The sequence below is a fragment of the Cydia amplana genome, chromosome 3 (genome assembly GCF_948474715.1).
Source record: "Cydia amplana chromosome 3, ilCydAmpl1.1, whole genome shotgun sequence".
Classification (NCBI taxonomy): domain Eukaryota; kingdom Metazoa; phylum Arthropoda; class Insecta; order Lepidoptera; family Tortricidae; genus Cydia; species Cydia amplana.
In genome coordinates, this window is record NC_086071.1 from 6,364,908 (window position 1) to 6,392,828 (window position 27,921).

The window sequence follows — 27,921 nt, forward strand, 5'->3', positions numbered from 1 at the left end:
CATTTTACTATGGAAATTGACAGTAACAGCGACGCGTTCAGTACCAGTAGTGCAGCTGCGGTTAGAAATGGAATGTTACCCTTAAACATAACAAAATTCGCAATACATTGCGTCTTAGAATAAACTTTAAAGTGCAATAAAAATAAAAACATAAGTTATTTTTAAAAGTTGCTGAACAAATGTTGGTCAGTTTGAGGAGTATAGCCTACTGTTTAATTTATTGCTCCTGTTACAGGAAGCACCCTGTATATAATTGGATACACAATTACGAGTACCAAATAGTTGGCAAAGACCTTAAACTATATACTTTGAAATTCTGAAGTCGAGTTAACTAACAGGACAGCATTAACAAACATATTCAACAAAGCGGGTAAAACTTTCGCAGCTAAGAAGTTGGAACTGTGTATACAATGTCTGGTAACAGCGCGCTCTAACAAGCCGGCCATCTGAAGTTGTTAAACGGGCAGGAACAGAACAGGCAGGCGGGCGAATAATTCTAGGCGGGCGGTCAGTAACTGGGGAGCTCTTGCGGACAGTTTGGAAGTGCGGCGGTGGCGACTCGGCCCGGGGCAGGAGTCCCGAGATCTATGGCTGACAGCTTCGCCATGGAGGCGCATTCGCTCGGCCGTACTCGGCACACCCCTACTGTGAGGAATCATATCGTCTACACCGATCAAAAAGGAAGAAAGTAAGTTGTCAGCCTTTTGCATGTTTTAGATCTCACTAAATACTGTGCATGATACCTAAAGATAAGCAATTTCCTACATTATTTAAAAACATTAAGAGACTAAATAAAATTAAATCAATTACGAGTCCAAAAAGTTAATAAGGCTTACGTCAATGTGTATAAATAAATTAATATTATTTTTTGAAGCCAAAACTGTTAATAATACTAGGTATGAGAATAACCTACTTAAACTGGAATCCATTCTAACTACGATGTTTAAGTAATTCCCATCTTTCTTTTTTTATTAGAAATATACAAGGGGACACCTTAAATTAATTAAAATTAAAAAAAAAATTAATGCCAAGAAAGATAAAATATTTTTATTAAAACCATAAACATAATTAATAACAAACTTAAAATAAAAATTAACCTAAAATTAAAACTATCTACAAAACTATAAACTAATACCTAAAAAATAAATAAAGATAATGTGGGTGACCTAGCCCAATATGTATATATTAGGCTAGATCACCCAGGTCCGATCCCTGTGGGAGGGTTCCCATAAGGCTGGCTGCGTTCCCCCTTTGGATGGCTATGCCGATAAAATTACCCAGTATGTTCACAACTTCAAGGGCGCTTAAAAAAATAAAATCACATAAAAAAAAATTACCGTTTGGCTTTTAAAAAGCTTTTTAATTCCATTCAAAGATCTAACGATAGTAAATGTTACCATACTGAATTGGCCTATCTATCAGCTTAGCACACAAAAAGCATCTACCGCAATAATTCACGTCACCATAAATAAAAATCTCATCGTACTCGGCGATATGTGAAAAATTAAAAAAATCATAACTCCGAAAATACGAAAAATCGCGGAACATACATGGGGGTGATTCAGATAGCCCTCTATTAGGTCCTCTACCTCCCAGCTTCTGTTTATCACTACTTCTTGGGACACCTTGTATAAGTAAGTAAAATGTTTCTAAATAATAATTTTAATAATATTGAGTTAATTAAATGGCTAAACGGTTGATTATTAAGAAATATATCCAAAGGGTAAAAATTAAACCTTTCTTTAAACCAAATAAATGAGTCCTATTATTTCTCTCAATTTAGTTTAACAAGCGACTTAGAGTCAAAGGTTCCCCGAAGCGCGGAACTCAATGGCCGTGAATTTTGTAATCTTCATTAATTTCAACTGGAACTTAACTGTCGTTCTTCCTATTTCACTTTTGTTTCTGTAAATTTAATACTAAGTAGGCTATTTCGTGTGGGAGTTAATATACGTAACTTGTACTTATAAGTATAAAATACGTTACACAGTTTTAAATTTACATATTCGATAACACTCGTTGCAGTCAAAAGTAATTTCAAACAAAGTTTTAATCTACATTTGTAAGTAACATAATGAAAGTTATGTGATGCATGAGCAGCAGGTAGTAGCGGCCCGATTCGAACAATGCTTATAAGAAGTCACAGTGGTACGATACCGATCTGTCAGTGTCAGATCTTTGGTTGAAGAACGGTACCGCTGTGTTGCGTTATACGCATTGTTCGAATTGGGCCGTATGTTGATGCGGTTATCTCATTACCTACATACCATACTTAATGTATATTTAGTGAATTCATGAAAGCTGGCTTTATGATTTTGTCATAAGATAACTTTGGCGAAGACTAAGTATGTACAAGAAAATGCATAGGTACTAGTTAATTTCACAACACATTGCACACTGCAAATGTGGCCAACTTTTGCTAAAGAAATTTTCATATAAATTAAAGATGAAAACTTTGTACTCACTGAAAGAAACGTGAACCTAGCGGGGACATTAAAGTTAAAAGACCTGATCTTAGAACCAGTACGAAGCTAGACATTAGCTAGGTAAGTTTCAATGACAAGTTTCAGTTTGTGCTATTTTATACTGGCTTGTGGACGATGAACATGTTAAAGAGCTTGATATTGTATAGTAATGATACTGTACTTGTCGCGTCGAATGATGATTCCCGTGACATAATTTTTATATGGCGTAGCTGTCACGTAAAATGTTTGAAGACATTTTCATAAGTTCAAAGTATTTATTTACAAACAAGATATATACAGTGGTATTACTAAAAGAAATTAATAACTAGCTTAAATCTAAAATAGGCCCTTGAGGCTTTTTACCAAGGATGCTGGCGACATTTCCTCGCTGTATCGCAATGCTGATACGTTGTGCGAGGTAGTCGCCAGCTCTTCGGTCACCAATTACGTCAACCAGACGCTTCGCGATTTCTGCGAATAACTTATGCGCGCTGGGACCCCATGGACCTAGAGTTTCAACTCCAAATGGTACAAAATGGTACTCTCTACCGAGGCTCTTATATTTGTTACGTTTTAAAATTTCGGCGCTTTCCGTCGCCCAGCCCGTTTTTACATTAGTCTGTTGGAGGTGGGACGGTGCTAGTGTGTCTACGCAGGTAGCATCCCACACTAACATCCGTCCCAAGCTCCAAGGAACCAAGGAAGGACACCCCATCGGGCCTCTTGCCATCATCTCTGATAATGCCAGTCGGCACAAGAAGAGCAGGCACATTGATGGTGGCAAGAAACCGACGGATTATGTCATTAAGCGACGTAAGTTTAGGACGTTAATATATTTAGAAAGAGGTACAATATTTTAGCATTAAAAATACCTACGATAAAACATATTTCTTCAATTATTTTTTATTCATTTATTCATAGGGATCATCATTCGATGCGATCTAAGGTGTTGTAGGATAGACTGCCCTAATATCACAGTCTACCACAACTAATTGAAGAAGCACATAAGACATAAGCGCTCCTGTACAAATTGAGTAAGGCAGCGCGACCGCTTATTTAAGTTGCGCCTACAATTACAACCAGTAGGTACTCATGTAAAAATATTTGCATTTACAGTAAAAAATGCTGTAGAATACAACTCATTTGTGCTACATATGATTTAACGTAGCATTTTGAAAATGCTACGATTTAACGTACGCCTGTGCACCTGTGCGTGGTGACCCGGCGCTCTTAGAATACGCTTGTAGTCCGTGCCGCCGACCATCTTTTCAACACCTCATCTCACTTCAATTTTACATTACTGACAAGAAGCGGGATTCTAATTTGTAAAATCTAGTGGAACGATATAAGAATGGAACCTTTTCCTATCCTCCCCGACAAGTACTTTACATGTTGGGGCTAATTGTAATTCTTATGAAAAGCACTATGATTGGAAATAATTTTAATCGTATTTCAAACTATTTTGCAAAGTCGGTTTTTTGTATTGGTACTAGGGCTTGCAAATATTCGAAACTTTCAGATATTCGAATATTCGACTTTTTCTGACGACGTATTCGAATATTCGAATAATTATTCGAATATTATAAAAAATAAGAAAAGGAACGAGAAATCGGTTTATTATCGTTTTATTCAAAAGCTTTTTTCACATATTGCTAAAACTAAGGATATTTGGCAGAAATCCACTTAATTGACTAGATTTTATCATCCTAATATTTATAAGATGCCCACATTTATAAAAACAAGTAAAACGCCAAAATTAGACGTATTTAATAATTCTAGATAAAACTTATTATAAATGCGTCGTTGCGTGAAATAATATAACTTTAACCATCCAAACACCTAGGTATGTAAGATATTTTTTAGTAGGTAATTATTTTCCGATTTAAATTAACTTGTAATCACTCAGAGGCCTGTAAAAAGGCCTTTAATTTCATTGTATTTTGAATCTTTATTGACTTTATTTGTTTTGGCAAGTTATTATTCCTAATGGTCGGATAATTATATAATATTGGAATATTTAAGGGAAAAAGTTAGTTGAGTACTGGGTGGATTATTCGTCAGCTAAAGGTGCATGGTTAGATTACCAAGTTGGGCAGGTTTGGTATGATTAAATTTGAGAATTGCGATAAGTGGCAAGACTGGCAAGGTTTAGACTTCAAAAATTCGCTTAACGTACGCTTGTACTGAATAAACAGAATGACCCTTTAACTTAAAACTTACGCACCGTAAAAATAACATACTTTTTGATTTCGTTTTCTTTTAAATTGAGTTAGGTTTCACTGTATTCACGAAGTCTATCGAGAGGAATACAGTAAAAATATTATATCCTTCGTATTTGGGTACCTACCGTTCCCCATTCACTGTAAATACCCGTAAAACACACAGAAACTGTAACTACAGCGGATGACATAGATTTTTTATAGTAATAAAAAATATTCGAATATTCGAAACCTGAGCGGCCGAATATTCGAATATCAAAACAGGTCGAATATTCGACAAATTCGAATATTCGAATATTCGAATTGCAAGCCCTAATTGGTACCTAGGTTGGTACCTATTTAAAATTCCTTAAACTTTCTAAGTTTCATTCTTAGTAATAAAAATAATAGTCTAAGTTAATATCTTACAATCTGTTACTTACTCAAGTAATTCAAAGCAGTAATAAAGTTAAGAAGTTCATAAAAAATTATTCATAAATTGGGCAAATTGTTATTTTGTTTTCATTTATTTTAAACTTGACAGGTCTTTGTTAAATATTTAAATGCTATCTTTATATTATTTGTGACAAGAGTAGTTCTCTACAATAAAGAAATTTGAATAGAAATGGCTCGAGGGTTGGTTGTTCTATGGGTCTGATGTCCTTATTAAAGGCGGTAGCGGAAAAATATAAGTATAATAATATTATAAAGTATTTGAATTATTACATTAAAATATCGACGAAACTAGGAAAAGCTTGCAACAATCCCATCACAAGGCGGACTCCTTATTCCGCGTCTATGTAGGTAACAATTGTGCGTACGTTGTAATCGAAGTTCTAATGGTATTACATGAAGTAGTTACTCGTATTTTACCTATGAAAGACCAGATGAAATTATTCTTTGGAATAATTTTCATAAGAGGACTGCGACTGCGATTAGGAAAACTTTTCATCTGCCTGCTCCGTCGCTGCCTCCTCCGCCTCAGCCAGCTGACAATGTGTGTCGCGGAAGGACAGCCGAGTTACTTGTACACTTTCCGGTAGTCACATTTTCGCAACACAGTATTCACATTTCGAGGGCTGGAAAGTTGGCGTTATCGCGTTTAAAATAGAACGACAAACACATCTAACTTTGTGATGCAAAATGGACACGGCTCAGTTCGGACAAAACGTTATGGACGCGTATTTTATTTTGGTACTCCCAGAAATGGCTAACTCGTTTAAGTGATTGTCAAAGGGTTGACATTGTTTTTGTTGTTGGACGTTTACATTCGCAACGAGATACAATAATTTTGCGTTGCCGTTAGAATAAAGGTATTATTTTGTTACCCGTCTAGTGGTTTATGAAGTTACCTTTTTATTATGTTACTGAAATAATATTTATTTTTGTGAAGTAAAGATGGTAATCAGATTTCTCAAAGATGACCAGCACAGTTGACTTTAAGCTAGATATCGTCTTTCAATGAATCCATTAAGTACATAAAATTGAAGAGTTCAACATGAACACCCACAACCACACCAGCAATAGCACATACTAGGATTACTTATTTAAAAAAGATAGGTTGACAAGTGAAGATGGTAGGATACGTTAGGTACGATCTCTTTTAGGATTCCGTAGTCAACAAGGAACTCTTATAGTTTAGCCATGTCCATCCTTCTCCAGGACCTATACCTAAAGTGGGAATCATTTAGATCCAATATATTATTCTTTTTTTATATTATTCTTATTATTTATATTCTTATTTACATATTATTATATTTATCGGAGAAGGATGGTCCTAATGGCGGTGGGCGTGTGGGGGTAGTACCTAGATGTATTAATTACTTCACAGCCAAAATAGTAGGTATGTTACCAACGCATGAAATAAACATTCGGACTCATTAACCATACTAGTGCCTACTATATTTCAGTACTAAATGATGAAAAGAACTAATTGCTATTAGAATGTTGACTGGTTAAATTGAAAATAAAAAGATCACATGAAATCGTTCAAATCTTTATTTCAGTCAAACTAAACCGGTTCCAACCCTACACCTCTGACCCGAGAAGATTTAACCCGGCAACAAACTCGGCGGGACACATCTTTTCAAAACAACACATAGTTTCTTTATTTTACAAAAGTAAGCTTCTAATGGCACATAAGAAATCAAAATAACACTTGGAATAAAACACTTAGCTAAACGGTTAAAGAACGTAAGAATCTATAAGCTTTCAGAATAATCCTTCAGGTATAAGCCTTCAGGAACGTAGCGAATTAGGCACGAGGTATGGCTAACGATAACGTCCGATCTCTAGCGCGGTCCGATCAAGAAGAAGGAAGCCAGTTCCAGCGGCGGAGCCAACCGCTCCCGCCTCCAAATCAAGTTGGTAAACCTGCCTGACCAGTCTACCAACATAACGACAAAAATGCCCACTCGTGCCTACGTTCACTCAAGATACACCTCTTGACGTTCCAAAGCCTTCTACCTATCATTTTAGTTGAACAATACGCCAATAGATGGCGTTATACTCCCTACGCAACTTTATTATTTCGTTACAAGCAAATAATACGTAGGCAAACATTGCTAATCTACTTTATACAGGAGTTTGAAGCTATGAACTGTAACACTGCAATACGTCCTTCTGGTGTCTCGCTCCGACATATTTAATTACACAAACGGGTCTACCGCGATATAATTTCATTGTTTTTACCTTAAATTCCGACGTTTCAGCTGAGTTGCACCAGCTGTGGTTACGGAAAGACTGACAACCCAGCAAATGTCAACGGAAATACTAATAAAACACCACTAAACTACCCGAAATTATGTTGTTACATGTAAATTCTTACACCAGATTTTAAATTATATTGTGGTTTTAATATTGGTACTAATATGACTGCTCGTGCTTATAATTAGTGTAATTTACCACGAGTGGTGTCATAAGATATCCCGCTCGAGTCGTACTCGAGGTTGTACCATTATCATAAATCATAACATTATTAAAAACTAAAAAAAATGTAAAATCTGAATACCGTTCCGGTTCATACACGCATTCTCACGGTTACACTGAAACATATGCCTGACATTACGCTTCCGTGTTTCCGTGTAGAATCCATAAGCTGTTTCCGTTTATTTCAATGTAAATAATTGAATTTAGCCTTGAAGCTTTTAAAAATTAATTGATCGGGATTAAATTTTTGGTGGAAATTTCAACCCTTTGCAATTGCATTCCTTTTGCGTATAGGGAATGTACCTACACATTTCCTATACGCAAAAGGATTATGAAAATCACGTAAGAGATTTCCTTTGGGCCAGACTTGATTAGATTATTCAGTAACAAAGTAGAAATTTTAACATTCAGAGCCGGAGTTAGCCCCGTCACTTTGCGAACTCGTTTCGGCGAAAACATATGAGTACGAGTAAGTGTACAAATTGATTTATTGAAGTTGAGCGGGTTCCCGAGTTGCGCCGGAGTATTCAGTCCTTTACCTTACATAGATAAAGTGAAATAAAAAGAATTTCACAAACAAAAATCCCCTTGTCGCAAGATTTACGAGCCGACGCACCTCCGGCGCAAATAAGTTATATGTAAATTTTATGTTCTGTTGCTTAAATTTATAAACTTACAGGTTACACGTAAGTGGGGCGACCCGAAATATATTGCAGTAAATAAAGTTTGACTGGATCAATCATCGTTGTAGATAATTTGTGCATTAGGCGACAAACAAACAATACGGTATGATGATATATAAAGTTAGAACTACATTAGCGATCAATTTCCAACAAATACGATTGGATTAAAGTTTTCGTAAAACTAATAATTTTCCTTTATGAAATTTAAATGAATAACATCCGAGTAAACGTGAGCTTTCCCGTGATAATTATACGGAGTCACGCGAACGGCATTTTAGGCATGTGGATCTCATAATGAACCGCCAACTTTTTTGTAAGATTAACCTTCGACTAAATTGTGTGAATTAACTCGCACATTAAGCTTCACGTGACACAATTTTGTGTTTCCTTGCAAATATGGAACCTCCTTGTTCGCAACATATTCACGGGAACATTTTATTATAAATACTTACCTACCTATTATAGAATTTAGATAGCAGCAATTTTTTTTTTATTTTTTATTTAATTATATATCGGAGATTTCTAGTGTTTTACACAAGTTGTAGACTGTGTTTTTTGAACTCCATTAATTTCATAAAATGGGTACATTACAATATACCTAAAAGTAATTTCTTGAGTTCTGTAGGTTACTAAATTTTTTATAATTTCTGATAAGAATGAATTAACTTATCTTCTATACAATTTCCAGTAAATATTTAAAATGAAAAATAAGTTTATTTTAAGATAAATGTTACATACGAGTACATGTTACATAATAACAGTTGAAAGGATTGAATTGTTTATTGTTAAACAAAACTTTAAGATTAATCTAAAGATGATAAAAAAAAGTAACTGAAATATTTTAAACTGATATTTTGAGTTGGTGGTTCTTCAGTTTTTAGATTGCTCAATAACTTATAGTGTACTTGAAATAGCGAAAGAAAAAAATAACTTTGTCTCTTGGCTTACAAAGAGCTCTCCGACATGACATTAACATGACATCTTATTCAATCATTAAAACTGTAATGCCTGTTTTACAACAGCGGTAAATGGAACGCTTTTTTTTTGTACGAAAATGTAACAAAAGACATACTTTAGTAAACTATACAGTATATATGTTACCAAACGTAAGGCAAAGAAATGTACCACAAAATTAGATCATAAATATGACAACGGGTACCCGATTTATTGAAATCCAAATCGGTTAAAAAAAAACAACAATATAATCATTTTGTATTATTTGTTTACCATCTTATCATTACCAATGATATTTATAAGTGGTGTATTGTTTTACAATACAAAAGCTTCTGGTCCATGAAGGCGCCTTGAAGGGTGACCTTTTCCTGTGGGCTGTGTCTCAAGCGGAAACTCTTCAACATTATTATTTCGTTTGAGGCAAGATACACATCTTATAAGATGTGTATAGGTATACCTATGGTGCTCAAACATGGCATTTAACTGAGGTTTTAAAATCCAAACTCAAGGATGCCAGCGAGCAATGGAGCGCAGTATACTTGGTGTTCGCAGAACTGATAGCATCAGAAACACCGAGTTGTGGATTTAGATGTCAAGACCGCTAAGATTAAGTGGTAAGATATATCTGCCGCAATGCTTACAAAGGTGAGCCAAAATGGTTACCGAGTGGGACCTACGGAACACTATAGATGGTGCAGGCCGGGGTACAGGCAGCCCAAAAGATGGCGGGACGACTTGGATGCATTTTATCCGTATTGGCGGAGAAGTACAAACAACAGTTGAGTGGAGGAAACGAGGGGAGGCCTTTGCCCAGCAGTGGGACACCAAATAAAAAAAATTGTATCTGTGCGTAGTTTTTTTATACGTATATATTGGTTGCTATACTAAAATAGGCCTATTTGTATTGGCAAATCTGTTGTATCATACACTGATAGTATATTTGCCGTCAAATTAAAAAAAACACTACCTATATCTCTTTTATGAATTTTTGCAAATGATAGCAATATGATTATGCCTACAGTGCATACTGTAGGCATAATGCAAGCGGGCAATTAACAGTAATGAACGTGCGGTGATCTACAAAACTGCATCTTTACAGTCCAGTTAAGCTTTAATCGGACACACCGTGCAATTATTTCTTAAATAGTTAAATTAATTGTGTACCAGAAAACGGAGTTTTTAAAAAGTCATAGCGCTTTTTTTGATCACACGGCTGCCATAAATTTAATTAGTAATTTAATTTAATTAGGCCTTTCTCGAGGGACTTAACAGTATTTCTTTACAATATAAAACTTTCATAAATCTAATGATTAATCGTAATAAAAATATTCAAATCTTGTTCAAGTCGATTTTGCCTGATTTCAATGGTCTGAATTTTGTTTTCCGTGTGCAAAGTATCCTCTTATAAAGTATTAAAACTAAATTAGGAACTAAAAACTAATTTTTTGCTTACCTACTGCATTGTCGATTAAACACACATCGCTGGGTGCCTATTTGAGTGCAAAGTTTTGTAAAGAGTAAAATTATTATGGATTTCGTTGTTGTTTTGACTTGATGTTTGCTCATTGAATTAACATCCCGCAAATATGCAAGCACGATTTAATCGCTATTTTCGGAGCACAATTTCTGTTTGTCAATTAAAATATTTGGAATCAGTGAAATCATTTCAGTGGCAGTTAATTTGATTATTCGGGGTACCGGAGAAGAATACAAAATACGTTTCGTCATGATTTTATTGTGTGCCTTTATAACTGAAAGGTATGTATTTACTTCTTTTTGTATTTTTTCTAAGAGCATATTAAAATAGCAATATAGCAACCAAATAATTTCAAAGTTAAGCCCAGTTTTAAGTATTTTTATGAGTAAATATTTAGGTACCTACTGGATAAAATATCTCGATATTAATTATAGTTAGTCTTTGGGCAAAACTTTGTTCACTTTTGATTTGCGTCGCATCACATTTTACGTCACGTATTGCCGGCTTGGCCTTGTTTGTGAACTGCATACCGCGCGGGCCAACCGACTATTATGTTTTTTCTTTTGTTACTACACACGGTTGCATTAACAAACCAGAGGTTGCTGGAGTACAAAAAGACGACAAGTATGTGTAATTGTGTACAGTCGACATAGAAGAAATGTTTACATTGGCGTATCGTTTATAATAAGGCCAAAAATGTAAATATAATCTTTGACGTTGACTGCACCAATAACTTATGTTACGTCATGTTAATTAGTCAAATCTTTGACGTACGTTGAGATACGAAATAGGCCAAGAAATGTAGATAAAAAAGCGTTTTGAGGAATTAATTCCCAGCAAGCTGGAAATCGTTTTAAATAAAACCTTATTTTAGTCCGTCCTAAATGCGTGTATTCCGAGTTTGCTCACTGAAAGCGTATAAAAATAGGCAAAAAGTTGAAAAGAGCAGATTTTGATCGTAAGCAATCACAGTTCAGATGTTGTTATTCCGATGGAGCTGCTCGGCTGAATTATTTACACGCGTCCTGGCGCAAGCTATGCGTGCGAGGAAATATAATTCCTATTTCCTTTAACACCACTCTTTCGAGGGTCAATACAATTGAAATATGTTTGCTCCGTATATGCTGACTGATGTCTGTTGACTATGTAATTGTGCTTTAAAGATTGGAAATCAATTGCAATCCTATTTAAGTGTTTTTAGGGTTCCGTACCTCAAAAGGAAAAAACGGAACCCTTATAGGATCACTCGTGCGTCTGTCTGTCCGTCCGTTTTTTTAACGAATTTATAAGACTTTTCTTTTTGTATTATCAATAACATCAACTAAGTAAGTATGTACGTACTTCGTGAACCGAGCATGTTTTGTAAGTTGTATACAGGTTGTTTTAGAAAATAGCCATATTTAGCGAGGTGAATATATGGGTTAATATACTTCAGACCAACCCCGAAATCCCGAAAAAAAGCCTGTTTCATACATTTTTAACAAAAATATCCTGTATATTCAATATCTTCCTTGCCTAAGTCGGCAGTGACCCTGCCTACGAAGCAGGAGGTCCCGGGTTCGAATCTACACATTACATTACATTACACATTACATTTACTAAGGAACAAACTTATCCATTATATTCAAATTATTTTGCTTATTATTTTTCTCCTATTTTTTTTCTTTATTAATTTGAATATGCCATTAAACAGGATACATTTTATTTCTGTGTTTGTCACAAATATTTGGTCCTGAGTTATGGATGTTTTCTATGTAGGTAATACATATAAGCAATTAAATTTATGGTCTTCTAGCACCCGCACTAAGTAAGCATTGGTCTACATTTAGATACATATCTCTTTTTGTTAAGTTATTAGAGAATGGTTGATACTTTTGATACGCGTAATCTGATTTATTACTTTTGATGCTAATTGTACTATTTACCTACTTACCGTAAAACGACTAGACGACAATAAACACAAAATAAAAAAATAGAATTGTCAACAAAAAGTACATACATTTGGTAGTAAATGTATACATACTTCAACAAAAATATTGTCCTTTAAATTTGAGGCGAAGTAAAGTGAGTAACTTGTCGTTGTAGAATTTATGAGTGGGACAAGCCGGGACAACTTCTTTGAACTCCCAACTGCTGCGAGCAAAGTGTTTGCGGGAACTCGCCTTTGCGCGTTACTTCCAAGCCATTTCGCGATCTCTGAATGACAAGCTAACTTGGCACATCTGTCATAAAAACTATGGCAGTTTTTAAACAATGTGTGAAAGTTGAATTTTACGGTATCCGAAAAATAATGTTTTTTTTTTCATAGGAGAGGTACGGTTTTCTTGGTACCTAAAAAACAGACACATGTTCAAATTTTACCTTGACTATTAAACCGATCAAGAGCACGTTGGCTCATATCAAAGGGATAGTAGTTTATTTTATCCTTTTTGAAGTCGGTTTTTCATAATTCATAATTCATAATTCTTTATTGCAACCATGGTACAGTATAGATGTCAAGTATAAATGTACAATGTCTCACATGGACCCTGTAAGGGCACAGCATAGCTTACTATTATTAATATAATATTATAATATTATATATAATGTCAATATAAAATTTTTTAATTTAATGTTTCTTAAAGAATTGAATTTCATATTTACCCAATACCTGCTATTTTCAATACTTAACTGAATACTAATTTAGCAACTTGACGCTTTTGGTAAATTTCCGTTTGTTGAAATTTTCAACACATTAAATATAAACCCATAATTATTCATGATACGAGACATTAGATCTCGCGCACTGTCAACTTACTGCCGGCCATATTTTAAAATACTTAATTATCACAAAACTCGAGTTCCTTTGGATATTCATCAAGATAGATATGTAGGTACTTAGCTTATTTTTTGTTATATTTTATTTTGTATGATTCCGGTGCCACTAATGTGATAAACAGCAACGGACGCAATAATACGCAATTAAAACGGACATCGACAATTGTTGAAATTTTGATTCATATTCACACTCCTTTTTCACGCGTGCCGCGCATCCGGAAACACGCCGCATTATGTATTTGTAATTCGGTAATTTAAAACTGCTGTCATGAGTTACAATGCAATTCTTCACTCATGGCGTTGCAGTGTGTGCGAGAGAGAGTGGAAGTAAAACATCAGCTAATTTAGAAAATACAGGTATAAGTGCCCTCTCGAAATTTCAAATGTAGCGTAAGTTTTTATCTAAACACGCAAAAGCACTCCACGACTCTTATCTGTCCAAACAGCTGCAGCTGGCTCAAAACGAGCAGGCAAATGGGCCGACTTGAGCAACTTGGAACTTGATGTGAACAGATTAATTGCTCGCAGTATGCATTTGGTTGGATTTTTCGTAATTGAAAGATCGCAGGCGAGACAGCGTCGCGGGTCCCCTCGGAGACGTAAGCGTTGTTTTATGGCCGTCGTGCCGCCAACAAAGTTCGGCAACTGCTTTATGATCCTAATTTATAAGTGAGCGGCGTCGAGACTATTTACGACTCTTTCTGGAGCCTTCCCACGAGTGCGTTACACCCACACTTCTGATACATTTACACATGTTCTTGTTACGAGTTTCAACTATTAAACTTTTCATTTTAAGCCTTTATTATTAAGGATTTTTATTAAGTTTACAAATCGCGTAAAATACATCTACTTATACTAAAAAGTAACACTGCACAACTGTTACGTTAAATAAACTTTAAGTTGCAATTTTAGTAATGCGAGTTTATTATTCACTTAGTTGCCCGGGGAACAATGTGTTCTCAATATGCGAGAGAGATTTATAATCTCTATCTCCAGTGGCTTTATATGAAATTTTGGAAGCATAAATTAATTTTCAATTTCCCTTTGACGTTTTGCCGAGCTGGGCGATCATGTCTCTCAGGCAAGGTATTAATCCGAACATGACACCGCGAGCCTACTGCGCGCCACACACCCACCCTCACCACAGGGTTCCACGTAATAGCTAGTGCTCTAGTCATGTAAACGGATCTCTCATATTCAGTGATCGGGGTTTTGGATGCCACACCGCTGAGTATCAAATTGAAATAAGTAGTTAATATGCATACGTCTATAAGCCCGTAATACCAATTAAACTGTTCGAAAAAAATGCTATGTTAGATTACAGGAAACGTGATTTCCACGTTTTCGGTAATTCATCCACTAAGGGGGTTCAAAGAGGGATGAACATTTGTAGTAGGAACAACTTTTTATAATGATTTGCAGCTTAGTAGAAATACATTTTGTTCGACTATCAGAGGAGTTGTTTCAATGTGTTTGTAAATTAATACCGTGTTGGCGTTAAAACGGGGTTTAATGTTTAAACCGGGAATTAATATTTTTAATAATTGACAGACTTCGTAAAAAGGTGTTGTGCCAGAATACAAGAATATATAAGTATTTCAGCGTTTTTAAAATTCTTTTCCCTAGTATGCATCCCGCCTTATAATAGTTGCTACAACCGGTTCAATGCATGCTCGCCGCGCGCTATCGGCTATGCTGTCGCTAACCAACATGTTACTAAGTTGTTATTAGGGCGAGCGAAGCGAGCCCTATCACTATTCGACAAACTATGCATTCTTGTGGTACACTTTACGGAAAAACTACTGCACTGTTAGGTTTGAGATTTAACATAGTAATTTAAATTCATGTCTAGATGTGTTATCAAACAGAAAAATATCATTTAATAAACCTAAAAAAATTAAATAATGTAATAACACTTTGTATTACTACTAGCGCCATCTGTTGGCAAAATAATGAATTAACATTCGTGCTAATTTTAATTATTTATTTCTAACAGATGGCGTTAAAAGTAAAAAAAAAAAATATTGGACGTCGTTATACAAATTGACTAAGCCCCAGAAAAGCTCAAGAAGGCTTGTGTTGTGGGTAAGACTCAGACAACGATACCTATGTGGTGTTTTCAATTTCAATAATGTCGATGGCGCTTACGCCATTAACAACGATGAATACAAAAGTGGGTTAACATTTTGGATTCAGACCCACCTCGCTTCGCTTGGTTTGATTCCCAATTTAGCAATTAAGTTTCTGTGAATACCTACCTACTAGACTAGAACAATCAATCTTGCTGTATATTCACTGCGGAGGTCAATTTACTCGTATGTTTTGTGACGCTGATGAACTGATCAGTCATGTTGTGTTAGCAAACGTAAATCGGGTATTTTCAGTTCGAGAAACAGTTTTGGCGCCATTCATTTATTACGTAAGACGATTTTGGGGTGGAGGGGGGTCGAACATAATTATCTTATTTTTTCCAATTTTTTGTTACTAGGGGGAGGGAGGGGTTTTTTATAGTTCTTACGTAAGTAAGATCACAAAGATGCGATTTTTTTTAATTTCTACGAAATTATGACGTTTAAAATAATAATAATATGAACTTCTACACTCTATGCTATCAAACACGGTGCAGAGTTAGCTTAAACGAGCTCAAGTACCTTTCTCCTGTACCAACGTACGTACAAATAAACATTCATAAAAATATTTTTTTGAATAATAAACACTAAAACAAACCAAACGTGTACTCATTTTTTCCTTTAGATTCTTACGTAATATATGGATAATATAGGGATGAGAGGGGGAGGGGGTCAGCCTATTCTTACATATAGGGAAGGGGGTCAAAAACTGGAAAAAATTGTCTTACGTAATTAATGAATGGCGCCTTTAGTTTTACTATTGCTTGGAACTGCTAAAGTTATAAATTATAAATAAAGATCATATTATAATACAAACTTCAGCGACTTAGGGCCGATACACGACTGCAACTTGTATGGGAACTACACGCCGACTGCACGCCAATTGCAACGTCGGCGTGCAGTTCAACAAAATGACCCAGAACCCTGGCAGTTCCTAGTGAAACTCAGGTTTGGTGCACACAGGCACACGCTGTCTTAATCAATCGACACGTCTTGATGAGCACTTTTAGAGCTGATCCTGAACCTTGGCTGTACCTAGTGGAACTCAGGTTTGATGCAACATAGAGACACACGATGTTTTGGACATCCGACTCGTCATGATGAGCACTTGGGAGAGCAGTACCCAAGATAGAGCTGATGCTGAACCCTGTCAGTACCTAGTGGAACTCAGATTTGTTGCAACATAGGCACACGCTGTTTTGGTCATCCGACTCGTATCGATGAGCACTTAGGAGAGTAGTACCCAAGATAAAGCTGATACTGAACCCTGGCTGTACTTATTGCAACTCAGGTTTGGTGCAACATAGACACACGCTGTTTTGGACATCCGACTCGTCATAATGAGCACTTGGGAGAACAGTACCCAAGATAAAGCTTATACTGAACCCTGGCTGTACTTATTGCTACTCAGGTTTGGTGCAACATAGACACACGCTGTTTTGGACATCCGACTCGTCATGATGAGCACTTGGGAGAGCAGTACCCAAGATATAGCTGATGCTGAACTCTGGCAGTACCTAGTGGAACTCAGGTTCGTTGCACTTAGGAGATTAGTACCCAAGATAGGTTTGGGGCAACATAGGCACACGCTGTTTTGGTCATCTGACATGTCTTAATGAGCACTTAGAAGAGCAGTACCCAAGATAGTGCTGATGCTGAATCCTGGCTGTACCTAGTGGAACTGTGTGTTTGTTTATGTGCGGAGCAGCGTGATTACCGCCAGTAGGTGTCCAGACGGGATAGTTTTTCGCTCAACTGTGTGGTGTGGACGCAAAAATTAAATTCAAGGACATTGGCTCGCTGACCCAACATTATGTAGGAAAGCCAGTTGGCTTCCTTACAAAAAGTACTGGGCGACCGTGTAGGATGTAATAATAAGCGCTTATGAAATTGTATATTATATGTGGATGATATTGGCAATTTGATTTTGTCGTCTGGACACGTTTTTAATGGACGAAGTAAAAGCTGTAACAGACAGGCTTACCAGACAGCAACCGGGGTCCGGTTAGTATATTTCTTTCTTGCTCTCACTTATAGCTGCGTTCTTAACGGACCCACTCGATCGATCATAGAACAAGCCTTGGACTGGATCAAAGTCGCGGTCCGGTACGTTTAGGTAGGAAAACTCCGCGAGCCCTTACAAAGCTCTGCTTTTTGCTAGTAATTAAGTGAATTTAAAAATACCGACATCCATTTTTATTAAAAAAAAATGTTATGCTCGTTTATGGATTACCTGTAATTTATGTTAATATTACTAAAACTTTGTTTGTTTCTCGTATAAGTGATTTATAATCTTAGAGAAATAAATATATTTGAACTGAACTGAAAATTCTTTTCTCAATGAGGTTCGAAGATAGGTTCAATTACATACCTATGAAAGAGATATATGTGACCGTTTGAATAAGAGTCGAGTAAGAGAGTAGTGGACGCGCGCCCATTCCGAAATATGGTTTTCCGTTGTAAATAGACGTCCTTGTTTTTCTGGACTTAGTTTATTTTACCCGCTATTCACTCTCCGTGTAGAAATAAAAACTTTGTTCGGAAAAGTTACTGCAGTGTGCAATTTGTGGTACCTAAGCTATCTAAGGTACCTACTGTAGTTTCTAAGCTACAATAGTGTACAGCTTAGGCGCCTATCACAAATCGCACGTTTATTAACAACTGTCAAAGTTCTAAAATCCGTCCATACTAAGTTTGCATCCTCTTACCTAATGACAGTGGCGTTGTACTGTAGCGACATATCTACTTCACATCTTCACATTATAATTTTACGCGAACGAAGTTGCGGGTAAAAGCAGTAGTTAAAATATTTAAACCTAAATGTTGTTTAGGTCTATATGTGTTTTGTAAATATGTGTGATTTTGGTCATTATAATTTCATTAGGTGGGACAATTACCTAAATAACAGCGCAGTATCAAATGGGATTATAATCTTAGAATACATTTAAAAGTGCAAAAATTACTGTCTTGGGTGAGACTTGAACTCACGGCCTCTGGATCGATACTCCAGCGCTCTGCCATCTGATGCAGGTAATTTTTCCACTTTTAAATTAATTATAAACTTAATAGCATCGGTCGCTGACGTTTCTGCTTGTTAAAAATTAAATTGGGCTTATTAATAAATACACGAGAATCGTCAGTGTAGTTCGGGTCTGTAGTCGGTTCGGCAGTGCATTGGTTCAAATATCCGCCGCTCGGCGATGGCTCACCGACACGAAGGAGGAAGGCGATTTCAATGCACTTGATTTATGGGCCACATAATGGAGCGCTGCGTTGCATTTACTACATGCAACCAGCCCGAACTTGGGACCCAAACATTAACTAACCAAATATTATGGACGGAGCCGACCCGCTACAAAATAGATTCGAATTTACACAGCCGTCTTTCCCCCACCATCTTTGCGATACGTCATTGGCAAATTGAAAACTTAATTTATGGCTCTCCCATCGCATGAGCTTATGCAGCTTATTTCAGGTTGACACTTGGAATACTCTGGATTTTCTTGTTTCCACCGTCTGCGTTCGTTTCACTTTTACATCGATAAATTGAAAATATTTCGTGACAATCTTTGTTTAGTTACAATAATAACGTTAATTTTAAACCATTATCGCTTTGATTTCTAACAATAAATACCTCATTGCTGTCGAGAGGGTTGTTATCTATGCAGTGATTAGAAATTCGGAGCTACCTACTTTTGTCTCTTCCAAAAATGTTACAATGTAATCTGAAGTCTCGTAGGTAAATACATACTTTCGACTCATGATGTTTTATTACAATATTTTTTTGTTCCAATAGATCGATTTTTACAAGCTTTTATTTAACTTGCCCTATTAGTATATACTCGTATGTTAGTGTGGGTCGAATCTTTTGACCAGCTTCTCGATTTCCGGTTGAGCTGTAATTTTGAATAAGTAAATATGTAAATCGGATGACAATGCAATATTATGATGACTTGGAGCTGATCTGATGATGGAGACAGGAGGTGGCCATGGGAACTCTTTGGGGTCGAAGGCCGGTCGGTGACTATTAGTTGTCCGTGGAAAGAAAAGCACATGCAATGAGCTGTAAAACTGTCATAATATATGTTAGCATATTAATAATTGTTTGTATGTAGATATGTTTTTCTGTAAATAAACTTGTATTGCCTGTATGTTAAAATATATTGGTAGGTACGTTTTTAAATAGGTTCACAATACTTAGTCGGATGTTCATGATTGTTTTTTTGTAACCAGTAGTGGATAGGTACTCAATTTATTCTAGCTGATGAAAAAAACGCGCATATGAGCTATCGAACCTTAATTTCGGTCGGTTACTTACACTGGAACTTTTATTTCAATATTCCTATTTTAAAATCTATTAAGTCCATACTAACTACATTGTCGGCAACGATGCTTCCGAGAGAGTTTCCGACACGACCCACGTGTATAAATAGGTGTTATTCAACTTAGTTGTATTGCACCCCCACAAACGTTTGAAAATTTAGAAGCTTGGAGCCCGATTCGAACAATGCTTATAAGGAGTCACAGCGGTACGATACCGATCTGTCAGTGTTAAAAGTGACTTTTTTGGTTGAAGAAATGACGGGTTTGAAAGAAAAGCTGAGCAGAATCATGTATGATGCGAGTGCGTATGGTATTCGTAATGCAAAGTGCTACGTTATTCAACTTAATAGCCATTAATTTGGTTCGTTAGCGGAATATTGCTAACGAATGTGCGGCAAGCGCATTCCGGCAGCCGGCGCGTGGTGAAACGCTCAATTAGCACACACACAGTTAAACTATTCGGCCTAGGCTTTTCTACTAAAGGCAGCAAATTCGCAAAAAGCGTACAAAACTACCTATATAATAATTTTCTCATAGTGTTATAAGAATATGTATTCGTAATTGCAACTGGATTGGATAAATCATGATATATCAATCAATCACGGCTTAAGACCAACAATCAACAATTGTGTTAATCAGTCAAGTATCAGTATTTCTATGTGTGTATTTTGTATATCTATGTGTGTAAACCACATGAAATGAATATTTTTGAATTTGAATTTTAACAAGGGATCGCGGTCCTAGGAGCAGGCGTGGCTAACTCCGCGATTTCGTCGCTTTGCTACAGGTAGCTAAAACTACATCCGTTCCGGCCCCAATTTTGGGGAAAGCCATAAGCCGCGCGTGGCGCTGTCGCCACCTAGCGGCCATATCTGTGCTGATCGTAATAGACGCGTTTTGTTAGAGAGTGAGTCTTCTGTACTTAGTACTATTATTTATTCTGTGCTAACTGCTAAGAGCAAGATTTGATTTCAAAATACCTCCATGTCAAACGAGGAAAACACTGCCTTATTAATGAGAATCTGGGAACAGAGGAAGCTCAGAAGTCAGGGCACGATGATGGGGATGATTAATAAGGCTCATTTGCGGCGCGCGCTGGCAGCCGACGCGCGGGCACGCCGGGCGCGAGCGCCGCGCCGCCGCCGGTAGGTACGTGCCCGTCTCCACGTACATCGTTTGCGCTTCCGCACCGACAATTTATTAGATTCCACCCCACTTCTACCTTTTATCTCTATTATGTATTTAATGCTATGGTCTCGCATTCCTGATACGTAACGTTTACTTAATGCGATATGTTACGTACATTTTAAACAGTAAATTGCGACAAGACATTCGAGTCGCAACTCGTAACCGTTCCCGGAGGAGGAAGAACGGCAAGATCTAGCATTATTGATGTAATTGGTTTGTAATGCCACATAAACCCCCTAAACGTGTCGAGAGGCTGGACGGGGAGATAAAGGCACCGAACGCTCTCCGACAGATTTTATTTCAATTTAATGTTCTAATATTTTATTTTTCACCTGTATGGCACGGTGATTTAGCGTCTTGTTTTTGATGTGAAAACTTCTTTAGCTCCGCTGTGCACTGTTTGATGTTGGGAAAAATGTTAAACTCGAGACAGCGTAAGACGGACACGTGACCTGATCGAAAAACTGTTACATGTAATGTCATTGAGTTTTTCTTTATTGATTTAAATGCCATGTGCTTAGGGGTTTCATGTAATTAACGCTAACGCTAGATGGCGTTAACCTCAATGATACATAGTGCATTTTGCAATAGTTATTGAGTTTTCACTTCTGCCGGCACTCCCTGAGTGCAACCTGTTGTTTTTTTTTTTACAATGTTGAGTTATTGTTTAATTTTCCCCAGAGACCCAAAAAGGCGATTTATTTATAAGACTTCTGCTAATGTATTTACAGTTTATAAAAAAACAATTAACATTCAACACACTTAACTGAAACAGGAAAAACGTACTTGTATGTACCTATATAAGTACTCTGAATCGGATTGGATCCCTTCTTATTGTATCAGTATTAGCCAAATCCTACGCGATCCACGCCGCGACTGCTCTTGTAATGTTTACATTTAAACAAGCATTTGAGCTGGAATAACACTGAACTGACTCTATAAAACAGCAAGGATAGTTGTGACGGTTATATAAAATACAAATATCAAACATATATTGGGTTTATTTTATACAGGAGTCATGATTCATGTTAGAGTCTTAGAGTGCACGTGCAATATAACAAGCAACATTACTACTAGTAGATAATTTTAATTGGGTTATTACCTAATGGCCACGTGGACGGGTGGTAAATTATTATAATCGAAGTAATGATATAAAATGGAATCATGAGCGTTGTGATGGTTTTAAGGCACGAGGGTTATACTAACTTTGCTATTAATAGAGTGAGATAAAGAAGAATAATTACACAAACGCGGTGACAATTAGGTACCTGCCCCAAAACAACAAATCGAATCCAAATGTTCACTTATTATTTATCATTCTAAGCGCCACTTGCACCATCCCATTATCCCGGTGTTAACAGGTTAAACCTGGAGTTACCAGTACAATTTGACACTGTGTTCACGGTTTAACGGGTTAACCTCAGATTAGTGGGATGGTGCAAGTGGCCCTAAATCATCACTTCGGTGTCCGTTCTACTAGACAGCATGAGAACAACTTAAAATTTGCATCCAATTACCTTGTCACTCTTGTGACTAAAATGCAACGCTCCCATCTGCTTTTAAATTATAAATCTGTTGTGTTGGAAACTTCTTTTATGCGAAAAATAATAATTATAAATAAGCGTATAAATAATTTCCAGATTACCGCGGTGGGTGACACAGGTAGCGAAACCCAAATTGATGTACCCGCCGAGCGAATGGTGGATTTACACCACCGGCGGGTCAGCCCGGCACCGGGCCGTATAAAATGCAGGAATACTGCTTATGCTCCGCGGTCGAGACGCAACCTAGTATTTTTCATAGAGCAATGCTCGTGTCGTACAGAATCCTTGTAAATTTATTACCCTCGTCCGTCGCTGGTGCTGGCCAGTTTCACGAATACTAGATAGGATGCTTTTGTACACGTCTCGTTGAAACATGTATTCTGGCGAGAATATTGAGACTTACATGCAAGTTCGTTGCAATGGAGTTTTCGCTGTAAAATCTGACAATGACAAAGATGCTGAGTATTTAATGCCCGTTGTATAAAATTATGTATAGATGTACCTAGCTGTATTAATTTCTACCACAAGCTCAACAGAAGTAAGATTTAGTTTTACGAACGCCACACAAATCAGAACATAGGCGAGCTTGAAGGAATTTAATGAATAACAATAAGCTTTAAAACTACAAGGTCTAGTGACCTAATAATCCCTGAACATTCAATAAATAACTCGAGTTAAGCAATATGAGAGCTTAACAATAACGTTAAAGGCTATAAACCGAGTTTTATCGGAAAGGTAGTATAAAATTCATGAATATAAAAATGCAATTTTATTTGTACTGGAGTAAAAAACAGGCTATTTTAATGTCGAAAATACGGGCAGGTCACCACGACCGCCGTCGAGTGTGTGCAAGCAATTGTAAATGTAAAACAGATGTAATTATCGATTGGTTTTATTTCATGAATGCGTGGGTCATTTTCAAGGTGCGGTAGGGGTATTTAACTAATGTAGGTACAGGCGAATTCTAATTTAAATGATAGGATATGAATTCGATCTAGATTTTATTCTCCTAATAGTTATTTTATTTGTTTTACAAGGGGGCAGAGTTGTTGTTTAACTTCTCGTCCTAATACTTAATGATACCCGACCAAGCGAAATATTCCAAAATGAGAGTTCTAAAAGTGTATTTTTTTGCGCGTTTTGAGGGTTTCAATTTTTTACCATACCAACGCGTCAAATCGCCTGGTGGTAAGCGATTACCGCCGTCCATGGACACCTGCAACACTAGAGAGGTTGCAAGTGCGTTTGCCGGCCTTTATGCTGGGAATACGCTCTTTTCTTGAAGGGTTGAAGGACGTATCGGTCCAGAAATACCGCAGGCGACAGGTCATTCCATCGTTTAGCGAAATACATCATACAGTTTTGTAAGGATAATGCGTCAAGATGCTGGGTGAACTCTTACAAGAGTTTATATAGACCTTCAGTTCAGTGATTTTTTTAAAAGCTTGTTGTATTACTTGAGCATCAGGGCATACCTAAGCATTTACATATACCTACCTATATAGATTGAAAGCATCATAAGCTATGATTTTAAAAACCGCAACTGCTATCTAAAACAGATCATCCGGAGCTGCGTTTGTGTTCGATTTCTTTGTTTGAAATAATAATTTTTTTTTAGAATCCCGTATGCTGACAAGACCACGCCGGAGCCAATCCTGAACAACAATGGTCGAGAAACAAAGGTCGACTCGATCAGAAACAGCTACAACAGCCAATTGAAAGTGGGCATCTACGGATGGCGAAAGAAATGCCTTTATATTCTCGTAATGGCGCTCATGCTAATGATGATTATCAACCTCGCACTGACGCTTTGGGTATTAAAAGTGTTGGATTTTAATTCGGTAAGTTATTATATGGTAAGATTCTCTCATTCTTATTTTATTAACATCCCGTTTTGCGAGGTTTCTTTGTTTTATTCATTACCTTATTGGTGAATCAGTCAATAGTAAAAACATGCAATCACATACCTACATATTCACTATAAAAATGGTAAGATTATCACTTCGAGAGGTTTAAACAATAAATAAAAAATACTAATTTGAGAGTGTTGAGTTAATAACTGCTTGTTTATGGTTTGTTTTTATCTTAGGAAGGGATGGGCCAGCTCAGAATAGTGCCAGGAGGCCTACAGTTACTGGGACAGGCTTTAGTGCTGGACTCGTTGTTCGCTTCGAGCATCAAGTCGAGGAGAGGCCAGCCCATTGCCATCGAATCATCTAGGAACTTTACTGTTTCTACGAGAGACACGGAGGGATTGTTGCAGAGTCGGTTATTTTTAAGTAAGTAAATATCTACGTCTGGTTGATAATGTTTTTTTTTTCATAAATAATTAATCTCGATAACAAACCTGTGGTAAGACACACCCAATTTTCATTAAAGTTCGTTTCTTTCTCACGTGGATCTGTGTCTGGTTGTGGGGAAAGGAAAACAGACTTATTTTAATTTTGGTACTAGACATAATATTGTATGATGTGTCAGTATAGTTGTTGTTGTCACACAATGAAGCAGTTTGTTTGTGTCTGTGTGACGAATGAGAGCAAACAATCAAACACTTGTTCAAAAGCCATGCCTTCTCTAGATCGAATATTAATTAATTTAGCTGTGGCTACCTGGAACTAAAGGCATTCAGAGCTTTGCCGGATGAGCCAGATTATTCGGTACAAATACATGGAGGTGCAGTAAGAGGGCAATTACATAGAATAGGTACCTATACTAACGAATCGAAGTTTGTCCTAAGGTCCTGAACAAACATATCTATATACCTTTAAACGAGCAATTCTTGTTTATTTATTTATTTATTTATATATACATATATATATTTCGGGGATCTCGGAAAAGGCTCTAACGATTTCGATGAAATTTACTATATGGGGGTTTTTGGGGGCTAAAAATCGATCTAGCTAGGTCTTATCTCTGGGAAAACGCGCATTTTCGAGTTTTTATATGTTTTCCGAGCGAAGCTCGGTCACCCAGATATTAAGACTAATATACAGAATATGATGATAATTGACAATAATATAGGCGTACATTTTTCGAAAAGCTTTGGTTATACATGTATTTGGTTATATGTTCCGCTAGGTATATAATTTCCTATGTGTTTGGATCTATTCAGAGCCAAAAAATATATTGACAACCCGATGAGGTACCTAAGTACTTTTTGTGAGTTGTAGGCAGCCTAATAGTTGGCAGCATTCCAAATGTTTCAGGTTTAGCTCAGGCACCAACTTACCAAAAGACAACTTTTTAAGATGAAACCCCATATTTTATAGGGTTGCCTATTGACTACATTTCCGATGATACAATGGACTACTTACATCTCCGATGACACAAGAGCTTATGCCGATATCATAATATGATGTTACTAAACTAAAGATTTTCTTTGTAATTCAGGTCACGATCGTTTAGAAGTAAACGCACCCCGACTGGATGTGCGCGACGCGCGGGGCGCGCTGTTGTTCGGCGCCGGGCAGGACTCGGTGACCGTGGGCGCGGAGACGCTCACCATCACCAGCCCCGCCGGCGTCACGCTGCACACCTCCGCGCAAACGCCGTTGGTGCGCGCACCACCATCCAAAAGACTAACGTGGGTACATTTTAAAACTGAAAGGAAAATTCTTCAATTATTGATGACGTAATGAACTGGCATACTGGCAACCAATTATTTAGTTCCAGAATATGAAATTTGACCCGTTAAATAAAAAATAAAGTTGTATTCCACACATCGAGAAATATACTAGCTACTTACATAAAAAAGCAAAAGTTCAAAGGGATTGAGAATCCTACTTAGATTTTTTAAATCCCAAAACCATTTGCTTTATCTACCCAACCATGGCACACTCTGGATAGCAAAATAATGCTGTTGTATTCTTTTTTACAGATTAGAATCCCCGACGCGCTCACTGGAAGTGCACGCGCCGCAGGGCATCGAGCTGGAGTCTCGCGCCGGCGACATCAGTGCCAGCTGCCTCACCACCTTTCATCTCAAGTCTGTTGCGGGCGCTGTAAGTTTCCACTACAGTTTACGTATAATCCCCGATGCCCTCATTGAAGTCTCGCGCCGGCGCATTAACCACTTTCTGTCTCAAATCCTTGGCCGTGCGTGGCGTGGTGCGAAAGCCAGTAAATTTTATGGCTCCTCTACACGATGGGCCAGCGCCGGCCACTCCAAGGGACGCTTTTATGCGTTAGAGGGAGCAAGTGATATTGCTATCTCATTCTACGGCATGGCTGCGTCCCTTGGAGTGGCCGGCGTTGGCCCATCGTGTAGAGGAGCCATCAAATCCTTGGCCGTGCGTGGCGTGGTGCGAAAGCCAGTACATTTTGGAATCCCCAAGGTATCAAGTAGAGTCATGAAATAGCCCTAGGAGGAAATCCGAAAGAATTTCAGAGCAAGCCTGTCACGGTTGTCGTAAGTTTCTAATTCTTCTTGAAAAATAACGTACGTAAGTAATACTGTAAATACCTACGTAAACAGTACAAGTACAGTGGGTTGCAGAGAAATCTGCCCCTGCACACAAGTTTATCATTGTAATCTTGATTTATCATTAATCAAATACTACATATCTTATTACAGATACGTTTAGACGCACCAAGTATATACATGCCCAAGCTGAAATCGGCCTTACCGTTACCGCCTTCATCGCCGCACTCGCATGACCCCCACCACCAGAACATCTACCAGCTGTGCGCATGCGCCAACGGCAAGCTGTTCCTCGCGCCGCCTCACGGCGCCTGCGCGGCTAGGGAAGAAAGCCTCATATGCCGATGATAATACGTAGACTTATCTGATAAAACGATATTGGAAGCTGCCAGGTCTGTATTCAAAAGTTATTTAATCAGTAAAGCAGTCATTGTAAGGTATTAGGTGCGGCCATAAATATTTTGTCTTACCACAGGGCTTAAAAACATTATGTTACATATTTGTGATTAGAAGGGGATGTAAAGCCAGTGTTGTATTGTATCGTAATAAATATATGTAAATATTCTAGTTTCCGTGTGATTTCTTTCATGTAGCAATTCTCATGCAAGTTTCCACTTAGAAAGTTCTCGTTCAGAGGGCCTACCGCGAACCACGTTCGAAGTGTTACCTCCCTGTCACACTTACGTACGAATTTACAAGTGCGACAGAGAGGCAACACGTCGAACGTGGTTATTCAATGTTCTTAAATGTTGACGACTGTTTCATTTAATACATGCGACTCTTTGGCGTCTATTG

At 37.3% G+C, this 27,921-nt stretch overlaps 1 protein-coding gene across 1 annotated transcript; it reads left to right on the forward strand.

The window, feature by feature from the left end:
- The first annotated feature begins 253 nt into the window (after positions 1-253).
- Positions 254-27,491, forward strand: LOC134662441 (zeta-sarcoglycan-like). Its single transcript, XM_063518667.1, has 6 exons — positions 254-688; positions 24,325-24,547; positions 24,796-24,985; positions 26,097-26,289; positions 26,584-26,707; positions 27,280-27,491. The coding sequence occupies exons 1-6, from the start codon at positions 588-590 to the stop codon at positions 27,472-27,474; spliced, it is 1,026 nt and encodes a 341-aa protein (XP_063374737.1). The 5' UTR covers positions 254-587; the 3' UTR covers positions 27,475-27,491.
- Positions 27,492-27,921: the final 430 nt, after the last annotated feature.

What these genes read in the sequence shown, in the direction of transcription:
- LOC134662441 (XM_063518667.1), top strand. Translation starts at nt 588, where the DNA reads ATGGCTGACAGCTTCGCCATGGAGGCGCATTCGCTCGGCCGTACTCGG. An exon ending in AAGTGTTGGATTTTAATTCG is followed by an intron (nt 24,548 to 24,795) that starts GTAAGTTATTAT and finishes TTTTTATCTTAG; the next exon opens with GAAGGGATGGGCCAGCTCAG. An exon ending in CCACCATCCAAAAGACTAAC is followed by an intron (nt 26,290 to 26,583) that starts GTGGGTACATTT and finishes TCTTTTTTACAG; the next exon opens with ATTAGAATCCCCGACGCGCT.